A 17811-nucleotide genomic window follows, 5' to 3' on the forward strand; every position below is an offset into this window, starting at 1 on the left:
GCTCATAGGATCTCAATGAAATAGAGTATGAACTTGCTCTCTACCGACACACAATAAATTTGAATGATGAAGATACATGAGCCTAGGTACAGGGTAGTTATAGCCTAGTATGATACGGGGAGGTATGTCATTCATAATTGCGTTTGAGGTTATTAAGTCGACGACACATGGCAAAAGCTGCCTATTGATACATTTTGTGTCTATGGCACGTTCCATTTCACACTAATCCCAGGCTCGCAGGCCCGGTTTGATCCAATTAAAAATGAAGGAAGCCTCGTCATGGCGCTTATTTGCAGATCAGGTTGTGGGTTTGCATGTCATACGCGCAGGGCCGGCCATCGCAGCAAGCCATGGTTGAACAACCACCTCCGACTATTCGAATTCAGTCAGTGAACAAGAACATAGATAGAGAACATGTATACTTACTACCAGCACAGGTATCGGCTTGGGCAACCGCGGCCATCAAGGCGACAGCAATAACAGCGAAAAACTTCATTGTAAAATGAGGATTGTACTTTTTAACAAGTTGGATGTACGGAGTAGGGAAAAGATGATAGAAAAAGTCAGGTTTGCGTGCGTAAGGAGAGTATAACAACATGTCAAGCAATTGGGCTATTTATACATCAGCGGGGATCTGATGATGCCCGATATCCGAAACACTATTTTCAACTCCATGGCTGAGTGAACCCCAACTTGAACCAAGCGAGATCAAAGCTACGAGTCATCCGACTTTCACATAGCTTTGTTTCGGCGAGGCTGTGCTGTTCCCGAAGGATGCAACACTGGGGGCATGGATCGATCAGATAACTTTAGACCCCACGAAGGATCGAGATCGGCAGCCCCCGACCAAACCGGGGAGGTTTGGACCAACCATCACAGGGTTTTCCCAGATCTCACTATGTAATATGGAAATCCTTCAAAACACGTCAAGTGGGCCAGGGCTTTTACATCTGTGGCAAAGACGCCCAGAAACTCAGTTTCCAGTCCAATGTGAGACAGTCACATCGATGAGCATTGTTGAACAGACAGACTCGACGGCGGGGCCCATTGCTTCGGCCTTCGGGTATGTCTCTTATCAAAAGACTGAGTGATAGTCTGCTAGTGATCGAGATGGTATTTAATGATATTTTTTTCTTTGAACAGTCGCATTGATTGAAGCTACGTGGCCGAGCTTGTTTTCGATTATCAGTGTGGTATTACGCCATGACCCAGGCCGAAATAATAGTATTTGTGATTTATTAATGAGGAGATGGCGATTAATTAGATATCTCTCTCTAGACCATCCACTCGTGATTCGAAGACTCTTCCATCCTTGATAACACTCAGAATAGTTTCATCCGCCCTGTCGAGGACTGTGATATCTTCCAACGGATTCCGGCTGAGCACCAATACATCCGCCGCGAATCCCTCGCGAATTTGGCCAAGACGATCCTCCTGCATCACAAGACGAGCGGCATTAATAGTCGCGCTTTGCAGGATTTGAAGTGGGGTGAGGACTTTGCTGCGAACGGAGAACTCCTTGCTCTGTGCAAAGTGCATTGGCCCGAGAAGGTCGCTGCCGAAGCAAACCGTGACACCGCAGTCGACAGCCATTTTCATCGCCCTTAGCCCCTTCTCAAGGACCTCGTCGTTTTTCGCGGCCCCCTCAGCTGGCAGGAAATTCATCTGCTTCGACATAACGTGGGCAATCAGAGTCGGGGTAAGGAAAACACCCTTCTCCGCCATCAACTTGGCAGTCTCCAAATCGATAAGGTTGCCATGTTCAATGCCTCGAACACCTAGGTTGATGGCTTGTTGAATAGCTTGAGGCGTATAGCTGTGGCTTGTGACGTATGTACCGGCATTCTTCGCGACCGTGACAATAGCCTTGATCTCCTCATCCGAGAACTGCACATGTTCGATGCGATCCGTCGGGCTTGCGACACCTCCACCTCCCATAATCTTAATAAAATCGGCTCCCTTTCGAAGCTCGTCGCGTGCATACCTGTAGCACTCTGCCGGTCCATCCACAATCCGACTAATACCGGAAACAGAACCGCCACAGCAGAGTTGCTCATCGTGTGGCCCCCGCATATCACCATGACCACCAGTCTGTGAGAGGGCAAAGCCTGCAATAAACATTCGTGGGCCCGGTAGAACGCCTTCCTCGACTGCTTCCTTCATCGCCCCGCTGGCACCTCCACAGTCTCGAATTGATGTGAAACCGCGACTGAGCATGGTCTTCAAAACGTGAGGCTGACGGAGAAGACTAATGCGTTCCGTCATATCTTTGTAGGCGCGCAGGTCCGCTTCGCCAGGCACTACTGCGATGTGTACATGGCAGTCGATTAGCCCTGGGCAGAGGTATTTTCCTTCCAGATCCACGATATTCTCCTCAGGTACATCTTCTCTGAGCGCGGACGATCCATCGGTAGAAATACCAACGATTTGACTGCCTGAGATCTTCACGGATGCATTCGGAATGAGTTCTCCTTTGACGGGATCGATGATTGTCGCGTTCACAAGCACGCGCGTTTTCTGTGGTTGAAGTTTCCAGGGCTTGATAACTCGAGTGAGGTCCATGGCGGCGAGGATTTCAGTTGGATACTTCGAAAATGGTCTGGGAGTGGAAATAGATGTCAGCAATTCGTCGGGAAACCAGGCAGCTAGACAAGTGTCTGTTTTCTGAGAGCAACTTACGGTTGAAATTATTCCTGGGGAATAGAGGGCATTCAAGTGTGCGCAGCCAGCTATTTGAAGTCAACCAGCCACGCCGAACCCGGTCGCAAAGTGACCTCGGTTAGACCATCTGGTTCAAAGACTAATTCTTGATTCTTTTTACGACTAGGCTCGCGTATTCAAGCAGCACAATCCGACCTCGCATAGGCATTGAACCAGTGTGGAGATAGGCTTGTTTGCCGACACGACCAATCAGGGCAGATGAAACCCCGGATTCTCTCATTCTGATTGGTTCTATCGGCAGGGATCGATTTAGTCCGTTTGCTCCTCAGATTCTCCCCCGGGTTTTGACCACTGATGGCTCCAGAATTGCATAAATTTTGTTAAAGCTGACGAGTCATTGAAAGGCCAAGGGGGAATCTCCGATATTTTGTTATCTTTGGCGATTCCCAATGCGACTTTTGCCACAACTTATACTTTGCCCCAGACTCTCCCATGTGGACGACCCCGGATCAACCAGCATAAATAGGCGCCCGCTGTCTGGTATCCATTCAAAACTGACAACTTTCTCCTATCTTTAGCTGCTTTCGTTATTTTTGATAATTATTTAATTTTGTTTGATTTGAAATGTCAGCACAAAATCCTGTCGCATCAGGAAACAATCACGAACACGAGTCGAACCTTGCCCCTGATCAGCCCGAGATTACACATGGACTCCTTCACGAAATCCGTTGCTACCCCAAGATTGTCGCGTATTCCTTCGGTCTCGCCCTGAATTTCCTTCTCACTGGGTACGATACTGTTATTCTCGGCACGATCACCGCTGTCCCATACTTCAAACGTGAATTCGGCCAGGTGTACGACGACGCATATATCATCCCGGCAGCATGGCTATCGGTATGGAGTGCAATGGCACCGATAGGGTCAATGCTGGGTGCAGCTGCAGCTGGATGGCTCCAGGATCGGCTCGGTCGTCGCATGTCGCTGGCCCTGAGCTCTGTGATATGCGCAATCGGGATCGCCATCGCGTTTTGCTCGAATCTCCCCGATGGCATGGAGTGTAGGAGAGGTGCATTTCTCGTCGGACGTCTCATTCAAGGGTGGGGAGTTGGAGGTGCTATGGCTGGAGCCCAGACATATCTCTCAGAGTCGGTTCCCACCAGTCTGAGAGGATCTGCAATGGCACTTTCGCCAACTTTCATGCTCTTAGGGGAGCTCATCGGCGCGGCCGTTATTTTTGCCTGTGAAAAGAAAGACTCTGCAGCCGCATATCTGATTCCATTTGGTACCCAATGGATTTTTACCATTCTGCCATTCGCCTTGGCAATCGTCATGCCGGAAAGTCCATCTTATCTCATCCGGACCGGCAACTACGACAAGGCATACCAGGCGATGAAGTCCCTGCACACGACAGGAATCGATGTCACTCCCTTGTTGAATCAAATGCAAATATCCATTGCCCACGAGCAGGAAGTTTCTCAAGAGCTATCGTATCTTGATTGCTTTAAAGGAATCAATAGACGCCGAACGGCTGTTGTGGGATTCGCATTCATGGTTCCTAGCTTTTTTGGAGTTCCACTGTTAGCTAGCGCAAGCTATTTCATGCAAGTGGTTGGTATGGACTCTAGTCTCAGTATCATTGTTCTGATTCTCGGCATTGTCTTGGGATTGTTAGCCAACGCGGTCGGTATCTGGTTTATGAGTCTCATGGGAAGGCGCCGCCTCATGCTCATTACACTAGCCATCACTACGGCCATATGGTTAAGTATGGGAATTTCTGGTTGCTGGTCAGGAAATGTTGTGATCTGGTATGTCTTTCACCTCCTATTTTCTCGCTGGCTCAAAACAAAAAAGATACTAACAGACATATCAGGTATACCGCAGCTTGTATGATGGCAGTGGTTGTTGTATGCGGTATGGGCGCTTGGCCAGCTTCATATTCAGTGGCCGGCGAAGCTTCTTCCTGCGACTTCGTGCTAAGACTCAAGGCATTGGCGTTTTTTGCTACATGTTGTCTAACGTGGTTTTCAACCTCGTCTTGCCATATATTTACAACACCGATGCTGGAGACCTTAAAGGCAAAACTGGATTTGTGTATGCCGGGCTGTGCTTCATGACATTTGTGATCACATGGTTAATTATTCCGGAGATGAAAGGTCGCTCGGCTTTGGATATCGACGCGATGTTTGAAGCCAAAATACCTTGCAGACAGTTCAAGAACTGGTCTAGTGAGGACATGCCTCATAAAGAGGGAGCAGTCTAGAAGTTAAATAATAGACGTCATGTTGAATTTTCGATGAATAGGGAGTAAGTGTTGTTTACGAAGCCTTGGAGTATTACAAATTGGGAGGAAAATATAATTCGCTCACATTTGTGCAATGAATCATACAGCATAACAAGTCATAGAGATCCTAACATGGCGAAGTACAAGCAACTTGAAGGGAAATACCCCAGAGTAGTGAGGTATTAGTTGACATGCTCGACAACACCCTGCTGACCCATCTTTTCGTCCTCAGCAGGGACGTCATTACTATCTCCGAAAAGCAAATCCATCTGCTCCAATGTCTTGCCCTTAGTCTCCGGGTAAAAGAAGGAATAGCAGAGCATCGCAATGATGTTGAAGACGAAGAAGACATAGAAGTAGCGGAAGCCAATATTTGTCAGTGCAGAAGGAGAGAATTGCGCGAAAACCAAGTTGAAGGTCCAATTGGTGAAAGTCGTGACCGAATTTCCTTGGTTGCGAATATCCACTGGGAAAATCTCAGCGGGGTACACCCAGGAGATAATTCCGACAAAGGTGTAGAAGAAGCTGAATACGAAGTTCATCGCAACCATCGCACGGAGCTGGTTGTTATTACTTTCATCATAATGTTGAGACATGGCGGCATTGGCAACTAGGGCTAACGCCATACCGACGGATCCAATGATGAGAGGCTTGATACGACCGACACGCTCAAGTGCCCAAAGGCCACCTGTGCACCAAACGATGGAAAGGGCACCGGAGATACCGATGATCATAAGCGAAGTTTGTGTATCAATTCCTAAGGACGCATAGATACGAGTGCCGTAGTAATTGATGACGTTGATTCCAGAAAGAGGACCAAATGCTTGTACACCGCAACCAAGAATCAAACGGCGACGCCAAGAGGGCTTGGTAATGATGGTAGTCCAAGTGATCTTTGTTGATGCCCGTTCGGCATCGATCACGTCTCGAATTTCCTGGAATTCCATCTCAATGTATTCTTGCTTTTCAGGAGTGCCGTCTCCATGAAGCCTGTGTAGAGTGGCCAGAGCTTCGTCATGACGATCTTTCTCCATGAGCCACCGGGGAGACTCATTCAGGAACCAAATTCCACCGGCAAGGATCAGGCCGGGAATGCACTGGAATGCAAGAGGAAAACGCCCTTTTTTGAAAGCATGAAAGTCAGCTTCTAAGTCCCGCAGTCAAATTTATCGAAGAAACGTACATTGAAAAGCGCTGTCCACAAAAGAGCAACCGTATCCAAGCCATTGAGCGATGAGATATCCCCAACTCAACATCCATTGTAATAGACCAGACATCATGCCGCGACTCTTGGCTTCCGCCATCTCACCAGCATACATCGGAATAACCGAGGTGAGCATACCAACGGCCACACCGGCGATGAATCGACCAATAATTAGCATGACCATGTTGACTGCGCCAGCCTGCAGCGCGCATCCAAAACAGGAGATACAAGCACCAGTGAAAACGGAAAGCTTTCGACCGAGCCGATCACCAGTGAAGGCATTGATTATGGTTCCAAGAATAGCACCGCCTTGGAAGGCCGAGACAACACCGCCAGTTACAGTGTCATTTGGATTGGAGAAATATTTGATGAACTCAGTCTGGCCAATAGTGGAAGTGACGATACCACTATCATATCCGAAGAGGAAGCCTATTTTAAAAACCAACTGGTCAGAATTTTTGTTGCGGTAGACGGGGTTTTGGTTGTACTACCTCCAATGGCCAGGAAAACGGCGGAGAGCAAAGTGGTGATCTTCGTCATCTTAGCTCGAGAATGACGGGTGCAATTTTTTTTTGGGATATAGTAGCCTTTTTAACGTCGTTCTGGGAGGTTTATTAAATATGCGAGCGCCGACGTTTCAGACAGGGAATAATCGGGAAGGCAAGATCCCTGCTCTCTAGAACAGCCGGCAAGACGACCCGACTATACTGGTCTTCCGAAAATCGAAAGTAAAATCATACTAGTTACAATTAGGAAAACACCCCATAAAGTTTTCGGCGTAAAGACGCCCGAACTGGACGCGCAGTGGCGGTAAGGTAAATTAATGAGTACCTGGGAACCGATCCCCGTGGGGTTGGAAAAATAGACTAGAGCAAGCCACCCAATTTCTTCCAATGAGAAACCTTTCTCCTCATCCAACAAACTCGTGATACATTAGGTGTCACTCCGGACTTTCCGAGGCTTAAAGTTTTCGGCTAGTTATATGCCGATATTTCGGGTTCGGTTTCTGTCGGAGTTTGTTCGGTTTCTGGTAGAGTTTGCTAGAAGATGGCCGACATCCCAGGACAGGAACCCGAATGAATAGCAGCGAACTAGGAATTAAAGCCAACAGAATTATGAACCAGATCACATTTCCTTACCAGATCTCTCTACCTAGGCATACACAATACTAGTATGGGACAATTCAGGGGTTGCCACAAACACTACTAGTTACTAGTAGCAGCCACTGGGAGCTTACGATTTGGTTGTTTCGGGGAATTGTTGGGAGCACTGCACAGGTGGGATTAGTGGCAAAAATATTTCTATGTAAAATTCAACTATTGATAAATATCACGACCGCACAGTAATTCTGTAAGATCCATGCTCGACTTTTACATCGCCACAGTTCCAAATTTCCATGGGCTCATCTTCACGCCTGACCTCGGCTTGCTTTGATGAAGGAATCTTGACCACTGCAGATGTTCCAAATGGCACCCTCACATCAAGATTCACCTCGCCAGTTGCACTGCGTTGGAATTCTATCTTGATCAGCCCGTAAGGCGAGTCGAAGGATCCCTGAACATGGGAAAATTCAGACTCATAAGGGGGGTCAACCTCGAAGGTTCGATAGGCATTGTCAGTTGACTTCAGGCCAAGAACCGCAGCGTAGAGCCATTCATAAATCGTACCAAGCATGTCGTGGCACTTGCTACGGCATTCATCCTGCCAGAATTCTAAGAGGGTGGTCTCGCCGCGACGTAGGAACCGCATGTAGGAAGGATGCTCCTCTTGTCGCGCCATCTTCAATACCAGATCTGGGCGTTTGGCATCGGCGAGAGTGTTGAAAAGAAAGCGTAGACCTATCTCGCCGGCTCGAATCCGTCCATCCGACGTGTCATCAATAAAAGTGGCCATGACATCGTTCTTGTATTCAGGAGGACATAGGTCGAACTGAAGAGCCATAGCCTGAGCGATTGATGTATGGTCACGACGAGGGAAATCATCCAGGGATGTGTAATATACCTGCGGATGCGAAGGATCATCTTTGACGAGAAGATGACGGTTATAAGCCTTGTAGATACGCGAAGACCATTCTTTGTATTTTGTGGCATCTTCTGGTTTCCCAAGCTCACGGGCCATCATCTCAACACATTGAAGGCATTTGTAGTAGATGGCTGTCTCGATGTTGGCTTGGTGGTTGCCAAAAGCAATATCCCGGCCCCAGTCTCCCAGGCCATGTTCGATCAGGCCGCCCTTTCGTTCTTTCGTGCGCATGTATTCCATGTATCGCACTGCGGCAGGGTAAACCTTTGGAATGACATGCGTAGATCCATAATATCGCAGCAGTATATCCGGCAAGAGACAAATGGCACAACCCCAGGTAATTGTGTCGTGAAGTGGGCCGCACATGTATCGAATCTCTGGTGCCATTGTTGGAACAAGCCCACTGGATTCTTGTGCATCCAAAATATCATCCAGGATTTTGGTATATAACGATTCCATGTCTCGAATATACTGCGTAGCGGGTGCAAGCAAATGCGTCACCTCAAGCCAACCAAACTTCTCAATTTGTGGACAGTCAGTGTGATAGCTGAATAAGTTACTGTTGAATGTCCAGTAAAGGGCGTTAAGCAAGTCATTTACATCTTCCTTATCTGTTTTCATGGTGCCGAGTCTTCGAGCGGCAGATGAAATATGGCGGCCAACAGCGGAGTGGATTATGGGGAGACCCTCTTCTCCATCAAGCCCCACGCCTTCCACTTGGATGTATCGGGCACTTGTGAAGCTGAAGTCTGGTTCCCAGGTTTCTGGCTTTCCTGTGCCGGCAAGGTAGACTTTAGAGAAAACCCCTGTCTCAAACTCCTTGAAAAGTGGATCTGGCATCAGAACGGTGCCGTCTTCTTTGACAGTTTCGGAATACCGAACGATAATTTCTGAACCAGAGGAGCCTTCGGCAATGATTTGAACCATAGTAGAGGCATTCTGACCAAGATCAAAGCACACCACACCTTTGCGAGGGCTATATCTTCTCACAGGACTGAAGGTCTCATGTAGCACAACCGGAGGCTGCGTCTGGTAATAAACATGACCACGAGGACCAGTCAATGGCTTAGCAGAGTTCCAGCCCTCGCCAGAAAACCCGACTGTATCCCAGTTGTCAGGGTAAAGTCTCCGGTCATGGGTTTCCGAAGCATATATGTTGGCCAACGTGGTGGCACTCTTTCGGACGGACCACGTAGGGTCTGAGATGAGGGTTTCATGGGACCCATCATCGTAGAAAATATGCAACTCGCAAAAGAAACAGAGCTCGTTTCCATATCTGACATATGTGTTGTCCTCATACATTGGCCAGAAGAATCGATCATCGCCTCCCTTGTCTCCTGCATAAAATCCATTGCCAACATGAGCACCCATAACATTTTCTCCAGCAGAGAGATGAGCAGTGACATCGTAAGAAGTGAACTGAACACGTTGGTGGTATCCGGTCCAACCAGGATCGAGTCGATGATCAGAAGCTGGTTGCCCGTTCAAACTCATATTGAAGTGACCCAACCCAGAAGCGAACAGAACAGCCCGAGTTGGCAGCCGAGGCAATTGGAACGATTTTCTGAGGTAGATAGGCTTATCACCTCCATCTCCAATCCAAACTGCTTTCCATCTGTTGGCTTCGTTCTCAAACCAGGTGCGGAAAATAAGACTTGAATGCGGCATGTATTTTTGATTCATCGAGTAGGGCGGCAAGAGACGCGATCGAGGATAGGCTGTGAAAAAGTGCTGGATCGGACTTTGATAGAATCGATCGCTGCCGTCCCATACCATGACTCGCCAATAATAGTTGCATGTTGAATGGAAACCATCATCCAGTTTGCATAGGATGTTTCGTTGCTCATTGCTCTGAACACGCCCAGAGTCCCAATCAAGACCGGGTATTTTTTGGTCTACGGACTCGAGAGTGTTCGGGTCCGTAGTGAGAACAATCCTGTAGGCAGCTTGGGCAGTGCCTTTCTCAGTACTATCGATGGCCCAGTAGAAACTAAGCTCGTCGGAATCTATGCCAAGAACTTCGTGGAATCCATGTATCCCGCAGCGGGAAAACACCAGCGCAGGCGAGGACATGGGCATGATCGTGAATTTGCCTTTTGGGTTTTAGTGAGCGAATAGACCTCGGCAAGGGAAGGGATTTGAATTGCTTGCGACCGTAGGACGGGCTAGGAAACGCGGTTCTCAAATTAGCGAAGGGCAGCGCGGACTCGGCATTCGGAAATCCCGAGACAAGCTGGGGGGTGGGCTAATTCGGGGCCTGTCACCCCGAGGAAGTGGGAATTTCTAAGGCCAAGGGATTAATTGGTTCCACCAAGCCAAGCAAGTCTTTGGCTGCAGGGGTTGCTGAATCGGCGGTTTCAGTCGGCAATCTTAACGACTTGGATTTGCCGAAGATTTGCCGGAATTAATTTATTTCTTCAGTTTGTTGATTCCCCCCGCATTTTCGCCTTTCCCCACGTTTGCAGGGGTCACGTCGGATGTTCCGGGGTAATGCATCATGTATCTCTGAATGGAATCAGTCTTGTCCAGCATTGGTTGTTCTCAATGGGAGAGAGAAAAAGAAACACAACCTGCAAACGATACTCGTTCTTGTCACCGAGGGAAAATCACTATTCCAGAAACCAGGTTATACACAGCGTAGACGAGATTCGATCTTGGTAAAGATCAACCCGATGATAATCATTTCTAAGCGAAGTAAAGTAGAACGACATTAATTATGGGTCGGCATGGAAAACCCGATTTCGTGTGGAAACATGAATTCCAAGGTTATAAGAGATGTCTTGCGCAGTTGAAAAGTTATCGCTCCGAATTACATTCATTCACATTTCATCGACAATATGCTCTGGAGCTCTGTTCCACTCCTCACCTTGCTTTGCGCCCCAGGCGTATTAAGTTCTCCAGGACATTCTTCCCAAAAGTCCAAATATGTCGATTGGAGGAGTTTCAAGGCCAACGGAGTCAATCTCGGAGGCTGGCTAGTTCAAGAATCGACAATTGACACCACTTGGTGGGCCACCTATTCGGGAGGAGCGACTGATGAATGGGGTCTTTGCAAAAATCTTGGTTCTCGCTGCGGGCCTGTGTTAGAGGAGCGATATGCCTCTTGGATTACCACCTCTGATATCGACAAGATTGCTGCGTCTGGGTTGACACTTCTGCGTATCCCAACAACATACACTGCCTGGATTCATTACCCGGGTTCTCACCTCTATTCCGGCAAACAAACATCATATCTCAAGGAAATTACGACACACGCGATCAAGAAGCATGGAATGCATATCATTATTGATGTTCACGGCTTACCTGGGGGTATAAATGGGCTGGACATCGGTGAGGCTAGTGGTCATTGGGGATGGTTCTATAATGAAACCAACTTTGAATACTCTATGAAGGTAGTTGATGCTGTGTTATCGTTCATCCAAGAGTCCGGCCACCCAGAGCATTTTACATACGAACCAATGAATGAGCCTGCCGACAATCGCGACTTGTCTGTGTTCGGTACCCCAGCTGCCCTATCTGATTCGGGTGCGGCATGGGTCGTGAAATTCATCAAAGCCGTTATTAGTCGTGTTGCCTCCGTCAACCACAACATTCCGGTCATGTTCCAGGGGAGCTTCAAGAGTGAAGACTATTGGTCGGCAAACTTTTCTAGGCACGATAATCTTGTGTTCGACAAGCACGATTATTTCTTCGAAGGTCGCAACACCACCTCCCGCAACCTACCATCCTATATTTGCACGGACGCCAAATTAGTCCCAGGCGACGGTAAATTCCCAGTGTTCGTTGGAGAATGGGCAATCGAAACTCTTTATAACAACAGTTTCGCTCTACGTGAGCGTAACCTCAACGTGGGACTAGCTGCTTATCACAAATTTGCTCATGGTTCGTCATATTGGACCTGGAAATTCTCTGGAAATGCTACGGTCGGAGGAGAGGGCACAAAGGCCGATTATTGGAACTTTGAAGAGTATGTCGATCGAGGATATTACCACCCCAAGGCTAGCGACATCGCATTTTGCGATTAATTTTACATGTCATCCGAAGGGCGTGAACGATCTTTCTCTAGTTATGTAAGGCATTCCGCTTTGACTCAGATTAGAAATCAATGCCGTTCCCGCGGAACTTTGAATTTTAAATTCCTCCCCTCATTATCATCATAAAGAAGTCAAAGCATAACTTAGGTCACGATGAGTACAAAGTCGAGGGTCACACTCTATCCTTGGGATCCCGAATCATCCGCCCACCGGCATTGGCTTTACAAGCAACGAGTTGAGTGTACCTGGGACCAGGAGAAAGTTGAAACCAAATGGAGGGAGCAGCAAATAAAAGGCGAAAAGTGCTTGTATTGGATTGTGAGTAGGAGATAAAATAGCAAATCTACTCAGGGCCCTCTAACACATGACCGCCCAGGTACTCCATGCCGACCGCTCAGAGACATGCAAAGAGGCAGAGCTATCCCCCGCATCAAAGGTACGCATGGGCATAACACCAACACCTCAACTTGGAGAATTAAATTAACATTTACTAGATTGTTGAACAGCTACAAGATACAGCTGTATCTCTTAACGCTGTGCCACGTAACCCGTCTCAGCAAGCCTTCGTCCCAATCGGGCATATTTCTCTTGACTCAAAGAACCCGGAAGCAGCTCATTTAGGGCTTAGGATTCCCTCTGATGCTGTATACTGGATCAAAACATTTTTCGTGCAACATCACTTGCAAAGCAAAGGCATTGGTCGCGCTGCGATGGATGAAGTGGAGGCCATGGCTGTAAATGAACCACTTTCAGCCAAGACCTTGATGTTGGATACGGTTGAGAAAGGGGATCAATTGCGAGAGGAATTTGCGAAAGCTACATACGGGGGTATTCCGAAGGTCTGTGATTATTGTCTTCCTTTTTTAAACTTGAAGAGTGCATCGTGCTGACATTCCTAGGTTACCAATCAAGATTGGTATTCTCGTCGAGGATATCAACCGATTGATATAGTGCAAAACTATTATGACGTGAGGGACAGACATGGGAAAAGGTGGGATACCAAGACCATCTTTATGAGGAAAGACATCTGTTGATCCCGAGGTCTATTCTACATTTTTAGAGTGGTGATATTGAAAATCTATCTTTTCTTGACTTTCATCTGCGTTGTTTCGGAGAAAACTTCGCTTTTTCGGGTGATATTTTCAAAACCGGTTTACAGTAATTAAAATGACCGTGGCGATGTCGATCAAATTTAAGAGATAAGATATCGTGCGAAATTGCGTAAATTCCATTAATTATCTCATATATATGACGCCCAAAAGCAGCAATGTCAGAAGAATAGCAAGTCATGAATTTTTCAAACAGCCACGCAACGATCCTGAAATACGTTAAGAATAAACATGAACAAGTCAAACATTGGAAAGAAAAAAAAGATTCAAATCAAAAACATCCGAAGCCAACAATAGGGGGTAAAAAGAAAAAGAGAAAAACAGAAATCAGTGCACATTGAACCAGTCAAACAAATACTCAAATTATTTCTTGTTTCCGCCAAGACCGAGGGCATCTGTCAAACTTCCCAGACCAAGGCCATTGATCAGCTTATCCAATCCAAGTCCACCAAGGAGACCATTCAGGATACCACCAAGACCAAGGCCATCCAAAAGCTTGCCGACTAGACCAAGAACACCACTCAGGAGAAGACCAACAGCAGCAATGATCTGGAACAAAGGCTCAGAAAGCAGAGCCCAGAGAGGGTTCAGCTTCTTCTTAGCATGGGGCATGTCAGCAATGCGCTTCTTGCCGTTGTCGATGGTCTTGACAACGGTTTCAGTCAACTCCTTGATCATATCAGCGAGCTGGTATTCCTCTGGGGTAGCATCGCGAGAAGAGGCACGAGCCTTCGCAGTTGCAGCGATACGACCATCGGGGTCGAGAGCCCGGATTGCACCGTTGCATTCTTGGAGGATGTGACCAGCTTGCTCAATAAGAGGTTTGACAGCTTTAACAAGCTTCTCTTCGTCGAGCTCGTCCTTGGGGGTTCGGTCGGCCTTCTCGAGTTGCTATAGAAAGAGTGGTTAGTTGGATGCGGTCATATTATCAAAAAGGCAAGTATGTTTTTGCGTACCTCGGAGATCTGCTTGCAGACCGGCTTCACTTGGTCGAGAGTTTGGCGCAGGATGTTGCACATCTTCTCGGCGAGCTGGCGATCTTGCTCAGCCTTAGCTTGCACTTCGAGCTCTTCAGCTGTTGGACCCTCTTCCTCTTCTGGCTCTGGCTCGGGAATATGCTCCAAGAGAGTGCATTCACCGAGTTTGTTGCCATCGTTGTCAACAACAAATCCATTGTCATCAATCTTCTTTCCAACGAGAGTAGCCAGGTTTCCACTGGTCAATTTGCCAATGAGATTGCCATCGGCATCACGAACCTCTCCCTCTTTGGTGACCTTACGACCAGCCATGGGGTTGACGTCGCGCTGCTTCTCCTCCGGCTCCCAGCGCTCAGCCTTGCCAATGGAGTTTCCGTTCTTATCAAGAACATCACCGTCTTCATCGACCTTGCGGCCTAGGAGGCGTTTCGCATCTCCTTCAATAAGACGTCCGATGATACGGTCCCCGTCCATGACAACGCCATCCTTCGCGACCTGAGCGTTATCAAAGCCGAAGAATGGACCCTCGGCCTTGTGCTGCTCGGCTCCGGGGATGAGCTCTGCACGACCAACAACTTGGCCGTTGTCACCCCAGATCTGTCCCTTGCCATCAACCTTGCGGCCGGCAAGACGCTTGTCACCTTCGACGATGCGACCGAAGACAGCACCAGTGGCGGGGTCAACAACGTTGCCGCTTTTGTTCACAACCTTGCCTTCGAGAATAGACAAATCTGCTTCCTCCGGTTCCTCCTCTTCCTCAGGCTCGTATGGCTCAGCACGACCCTTGACGTTGCCATACTTGTCGGTGATCTCGCCATCCTCATCAACAGCACGACCACGCAGTTTCTTCGGGTCACCTTCGACGAGCTGGCCAACGACAGTCCCATCCTCATCTTCGACGAAACCATCCTTGCGAACGACAAGGCTCTCCATGCCGGCGAATGGTCCCTCAGCCTTGCTCTCGAGCTCCTCTTCGGGAATCAATTCAACGCGACCAACGACATTCTTGCCATCGTAGATCTCGCCATCGTGGATCTTCTTGCCGACAAGCTCTTTGGGGTTTCCTTCGACAACGCGAGCAATGGGGAACCCTTCGGAGCCGATGACATATCCAGCCTTGTTGCAGTGCATGCCATTCAGAACAGAGACATCAGGGACAGGTTCCTCCTCAGGCTCGGGCTCGTCATAGCGCTCAGCGCGACCGATGACACTGCCGTGACGATCGAGAACTTCACCATCCTCGTCGACTCCACGACCAAGAAGCTTCTTAGGATCACCTTCAACAAGTCTGCCGACACGGGTCTCATTTTCGTCTTCGACCCAGCCATCTTGGCCGACGACAAGACCCTCAAGACCAGCGAAAGGACCCTCCTCATCCTTGTCATCATCGACTGGAAGGGCCTTGATCTTGCCGATGACATTGCCACGGTTGTCCCAGAATTGACCTTGCTCATCGAGGGTAGCGCCGAGGCGTGAGATCTTCTTGGGGTCACCTTCGACAAGCTCACCAACGGGCTTACCTGTGGCCGTATCAATGACATAGCCGCGCTTGTTGCAGGTCAGACCTTCGAGGGTATCGAGATCGGGGATGCGCAGATTGGCGTCTTCGGCAGCATCCTCGCCGGTTTCTTGAGCGTCTTCAACCGCACCCTCTGCAGTCTCCTTGGCCTCATCAACGTCAGGAATATCATCTTGAGCTTGCTCAGCGGCGTCTTCCGCTGTATCCTTGACACCGTTGATTTGGTCATCGGCGACATCCTGAGTCTCATCGACATCTGGAACAGCATCATCCGCTTGGTCCTGAACATCGTCGACAGCATCTGTGGCACCATCAACATCAAGGCCATCCTGAGCATCTTCAAAATCATCCTCAAAGTCATCCTTCGCGCCATCAACTTGAGATGTGGCATCACCGGCGACTTCTTCGATGGCCTTCTTCTGCTCCTCAATAGGGATGAGCTCGACACGACCGATAGCATCGCCTTCATCGTCGACAATTTCACCATCGTCATTGAGTGTGAATCCAATCAGATCTTCAGGATCACCCTCGGTGATTTTGCCAACGACTTGACCTGCAGCATTCTTGATCACACCACCGTCAGAAACGGGCAGGCCCTCAAGCTGAGACAGATCGGTGACAACTTCCTTCGCAGCGTCGACCTTAGATTCAGCTTCGGCGGGAAGGTTCTTGGCTTGATCGACCGCGCCTTCGAGAACATCGACGCGACCAATGAGGTCACCGTCTTCGTCAATGACTTCTCCATCATCGCCGACAGTCTGACCGACAAGGTCGTCGGGTTCTCCTTCGACAACCTCGCCCAGGGGGTTTCCATCCTGACCGAGAATCTTTCCTCCGTCAGAAATAACTAGTCCCTTCAATGCGGATAGATCGAGGGGAATGTTGGGCAGGTTGTCTGTAACCTTCGATGCACCTTGTTGCACGGTATCCTTAGCCTTGCCAGCAAGGCCCTTGGCTTTGCCTGCAATGCCATTAGGAGGGGCAACCGAGCTGGATGCCTGAGAGGCGGCATCATCTGGAGGTGAGGCGGGGAGGCGTTGCTCTGAGGGAAGAGACTTCTTCTTCGACTTGGGTGACGGAGTCGCGGGAAGGGATTGCTCGTCCAGGTTGTCTTCGATAGGCTCGGGTGCCTTGGGGGTGAGCTTGCGCGTAGGTGTTTTCTTCACTTGCTTCGGAGTTTCAGAGACGCTTGGCTTTGAGGCAGCACTAGATCCTGAACCCTTGCGGGTCTTGAGAGGAGTTCCAGCCTTGGATCCCAGCTTGGGTGGGGCTTTACCAACGGCGGGGGACGACATGGTGTATAAACTCGGTATTGGATGAAAGGAGTTTGAGAGAGGTTGGCGACAGTGAGGCTCTTTCAGTTGAGGTGAGATTCAATAACAATAATAGTGTCAAGAGTCGAGATGGATTTGTTCGATTCAACAAAAGGAGGATTTCGAAAAAGAGATAGTGACGTCGTGAACTTTGTGGGGGAGGTATGTATAATGTACAATCGTGAAACCGGAAAGTAAGGCTCAAAAATAGTAGAAAGAATAGAGCTTTTGGGAAATCAAGAATCGTAAGATTCTTGCGGAATGTAGAGTGTTTAAATAAGAAGTTAGAATATCTAGTATCAAGGACCAGGAACGTTCAACCTGGCAATCTATATAAGTTGCTTCGTGCCAGGCACGAAGTTGACAGAACCCACTACGTCATTTATGTTGATATCATCGCTGCTAGCTCAGTCGTCAATATTCTAATCCCTGCTACATTTGCCGTAGCTCGACCCAGAGTGTTTGCATGGTGCACGGTGCAGACATGCGGGATGGGGGGGGCCAAGAGCCACAGGGCGACCGTTGGTATCAACACTGGCATCATAATAGTGGGTCTTGTAAGCTAATTTGATGAATCGAGACGCGCCTAGAGACCGAAGATCCTTGATTATAGCAGGGGGGGGCTTGCGAATCAGAGGTCGTGGTGGGGATGTGGCTAGATCGGGGCATGAAATGATGGGTGGAGGTGGAG

The 17811-nt window shown here is 48.6% G+C and overlaps 7 protein-coding genes across 7 annotated transcripts; 3 read left to right on the forward strand and 4 right to left on the reverse strand.

Annotated features, from left to right (window-relative positions):
* Positions 1–1260: 1260 nt before the first annotated feature.
* On the reverse strand, positions 1261–2562 carry N7509_001801 (metal-dependent hydrolase family protein; the record flags this gene model as incomplete). Its single annotated transcript, XM_056626438.1, has 1 exon — positions 1261–2562. The coding sequence occupies one exon, from the start codon at positions 2560–2562 to the stop codon at positions 1261–1263; it is 1302 nt and encodes a 433-aa protein (XP_056492233.1).
* A 723-nt stretch (positions 2563–3285) lies between these two features.
* Positions 3286–4921, forward strand: N7509_001802 (uncharacterized protein; the record flags this gene model as incomplete). Its single annotated transcript, XM_056626439.1, has 2 exons — positions 3286–4466; positions 4603–4921. 2 exons carry the CDS (start codon positions 3286–3288, stop codon positions 4919–4921), a joined length of 1500 nt encoding a protein of 499 aa, XP_056492234.1.
* A 203-nt stretch (positions 4922–5124) lies between these two features.
* Positions 5125–6686, reverse strand: N7509_001803 (sugar porter family MFS transporter; the record flags this gene model as incomplete). The annotated part of the gene is made up of 3 exons (XM_056626440.1): positions 5125–6062; positions 6126–6575; positions 6638–6686. The coding sequence occupies 3 exons, from the start codon at positions 6684–6686 to the stop codon at positions 5125–5127; spliced, it is 1437 nt and encodes a 478-aa protein (XP_056492235.1).
* A 789-nt stretch (positions 6687–7475) lies between these two features.
* N7509_001804 (alpha-L-rhamnosidase) lies at positions 7476–10247 on the reverse strand (the record flags this gene model as incomplete). Its single annotated transcript, XM_056626441.1, has 1 exon — positions 7476–10247. The coding sequence occupies one exon, from the start codon at positions 10245–10247 to the stop codon at positions 7476–7478; it is 2772 nt and encodes a 923-aa protein (XP_056492236.1).
* Positions 10248–11005: 758 nt separating this feature from the next.
* Positions 11006–12193, forward strand: N7509_001805 (uncharacterized protein; the record flags this gene model as incomplete). Its single annotated transcript, XM_056626442.1, has 1 exon — positions 11006–12193. One exon carries the CDS (start codon positions 11006–11008, stop codon positions 12191–12193), a length of 1188 nt encoding a protein of 395 aa, XP_056492237.1.
* Positions 12194–12355: 162 nt separating this feature from the next.
* Positions 12356–13236, forward strand: N7509_001806 (uncharacterized protein; the record flags this gene model as incomplete). Its single annotated transcript, XM_056626443.1, has 3 exons — positions 12356–12520; positions 12697–13041; positions 13102–13236. The coding sequence occupies 3 exons, from the start codon at positions 12356–12358 to the stop codon at positions 13234–13236; spliced, it is 645 nt and encodes a 214-aa protein (XP_056492238.1).
* Positions 13237–13674: 438 nt separating this feature from the next.
* N7509_001807 (DUF3659 domain-containing protein) lies at positions 13675–17102 on the reverse strand (the record flags this gene model as incomplete). Its single annotated transcript, XM_056626444.1, has 2 exons — positions 13675–14202; positions 14268–17102. The coding sequence occupies 2 exons, from the start codon at positions 17100–17102 to the stop codon at positions 13675–13677; spliced, it is 3363 nt and encodes a 1120-aa protein (XP_056492239.1).
* Between the last annotated feature and the right edge of the window lie 709 nt (positions 17103–17811).

This window comes from Penicillium cosmopolitanum (genome assembly GCF_028827165.1).
Source record: "Penicillium cosmopolitanum strain IBT 29677 chromosome Unknown utg000004l:1.0-4361866.0:1.0-4365735.0, whole genome shotgun sequence".
Lineage (NCBI taxonomy): Eukaryota > Fungi > Ascomycota > Eurotiomycetes > Eurotiales > Aspergillaceae > Penicillium > Penicillium cosmopolitanum.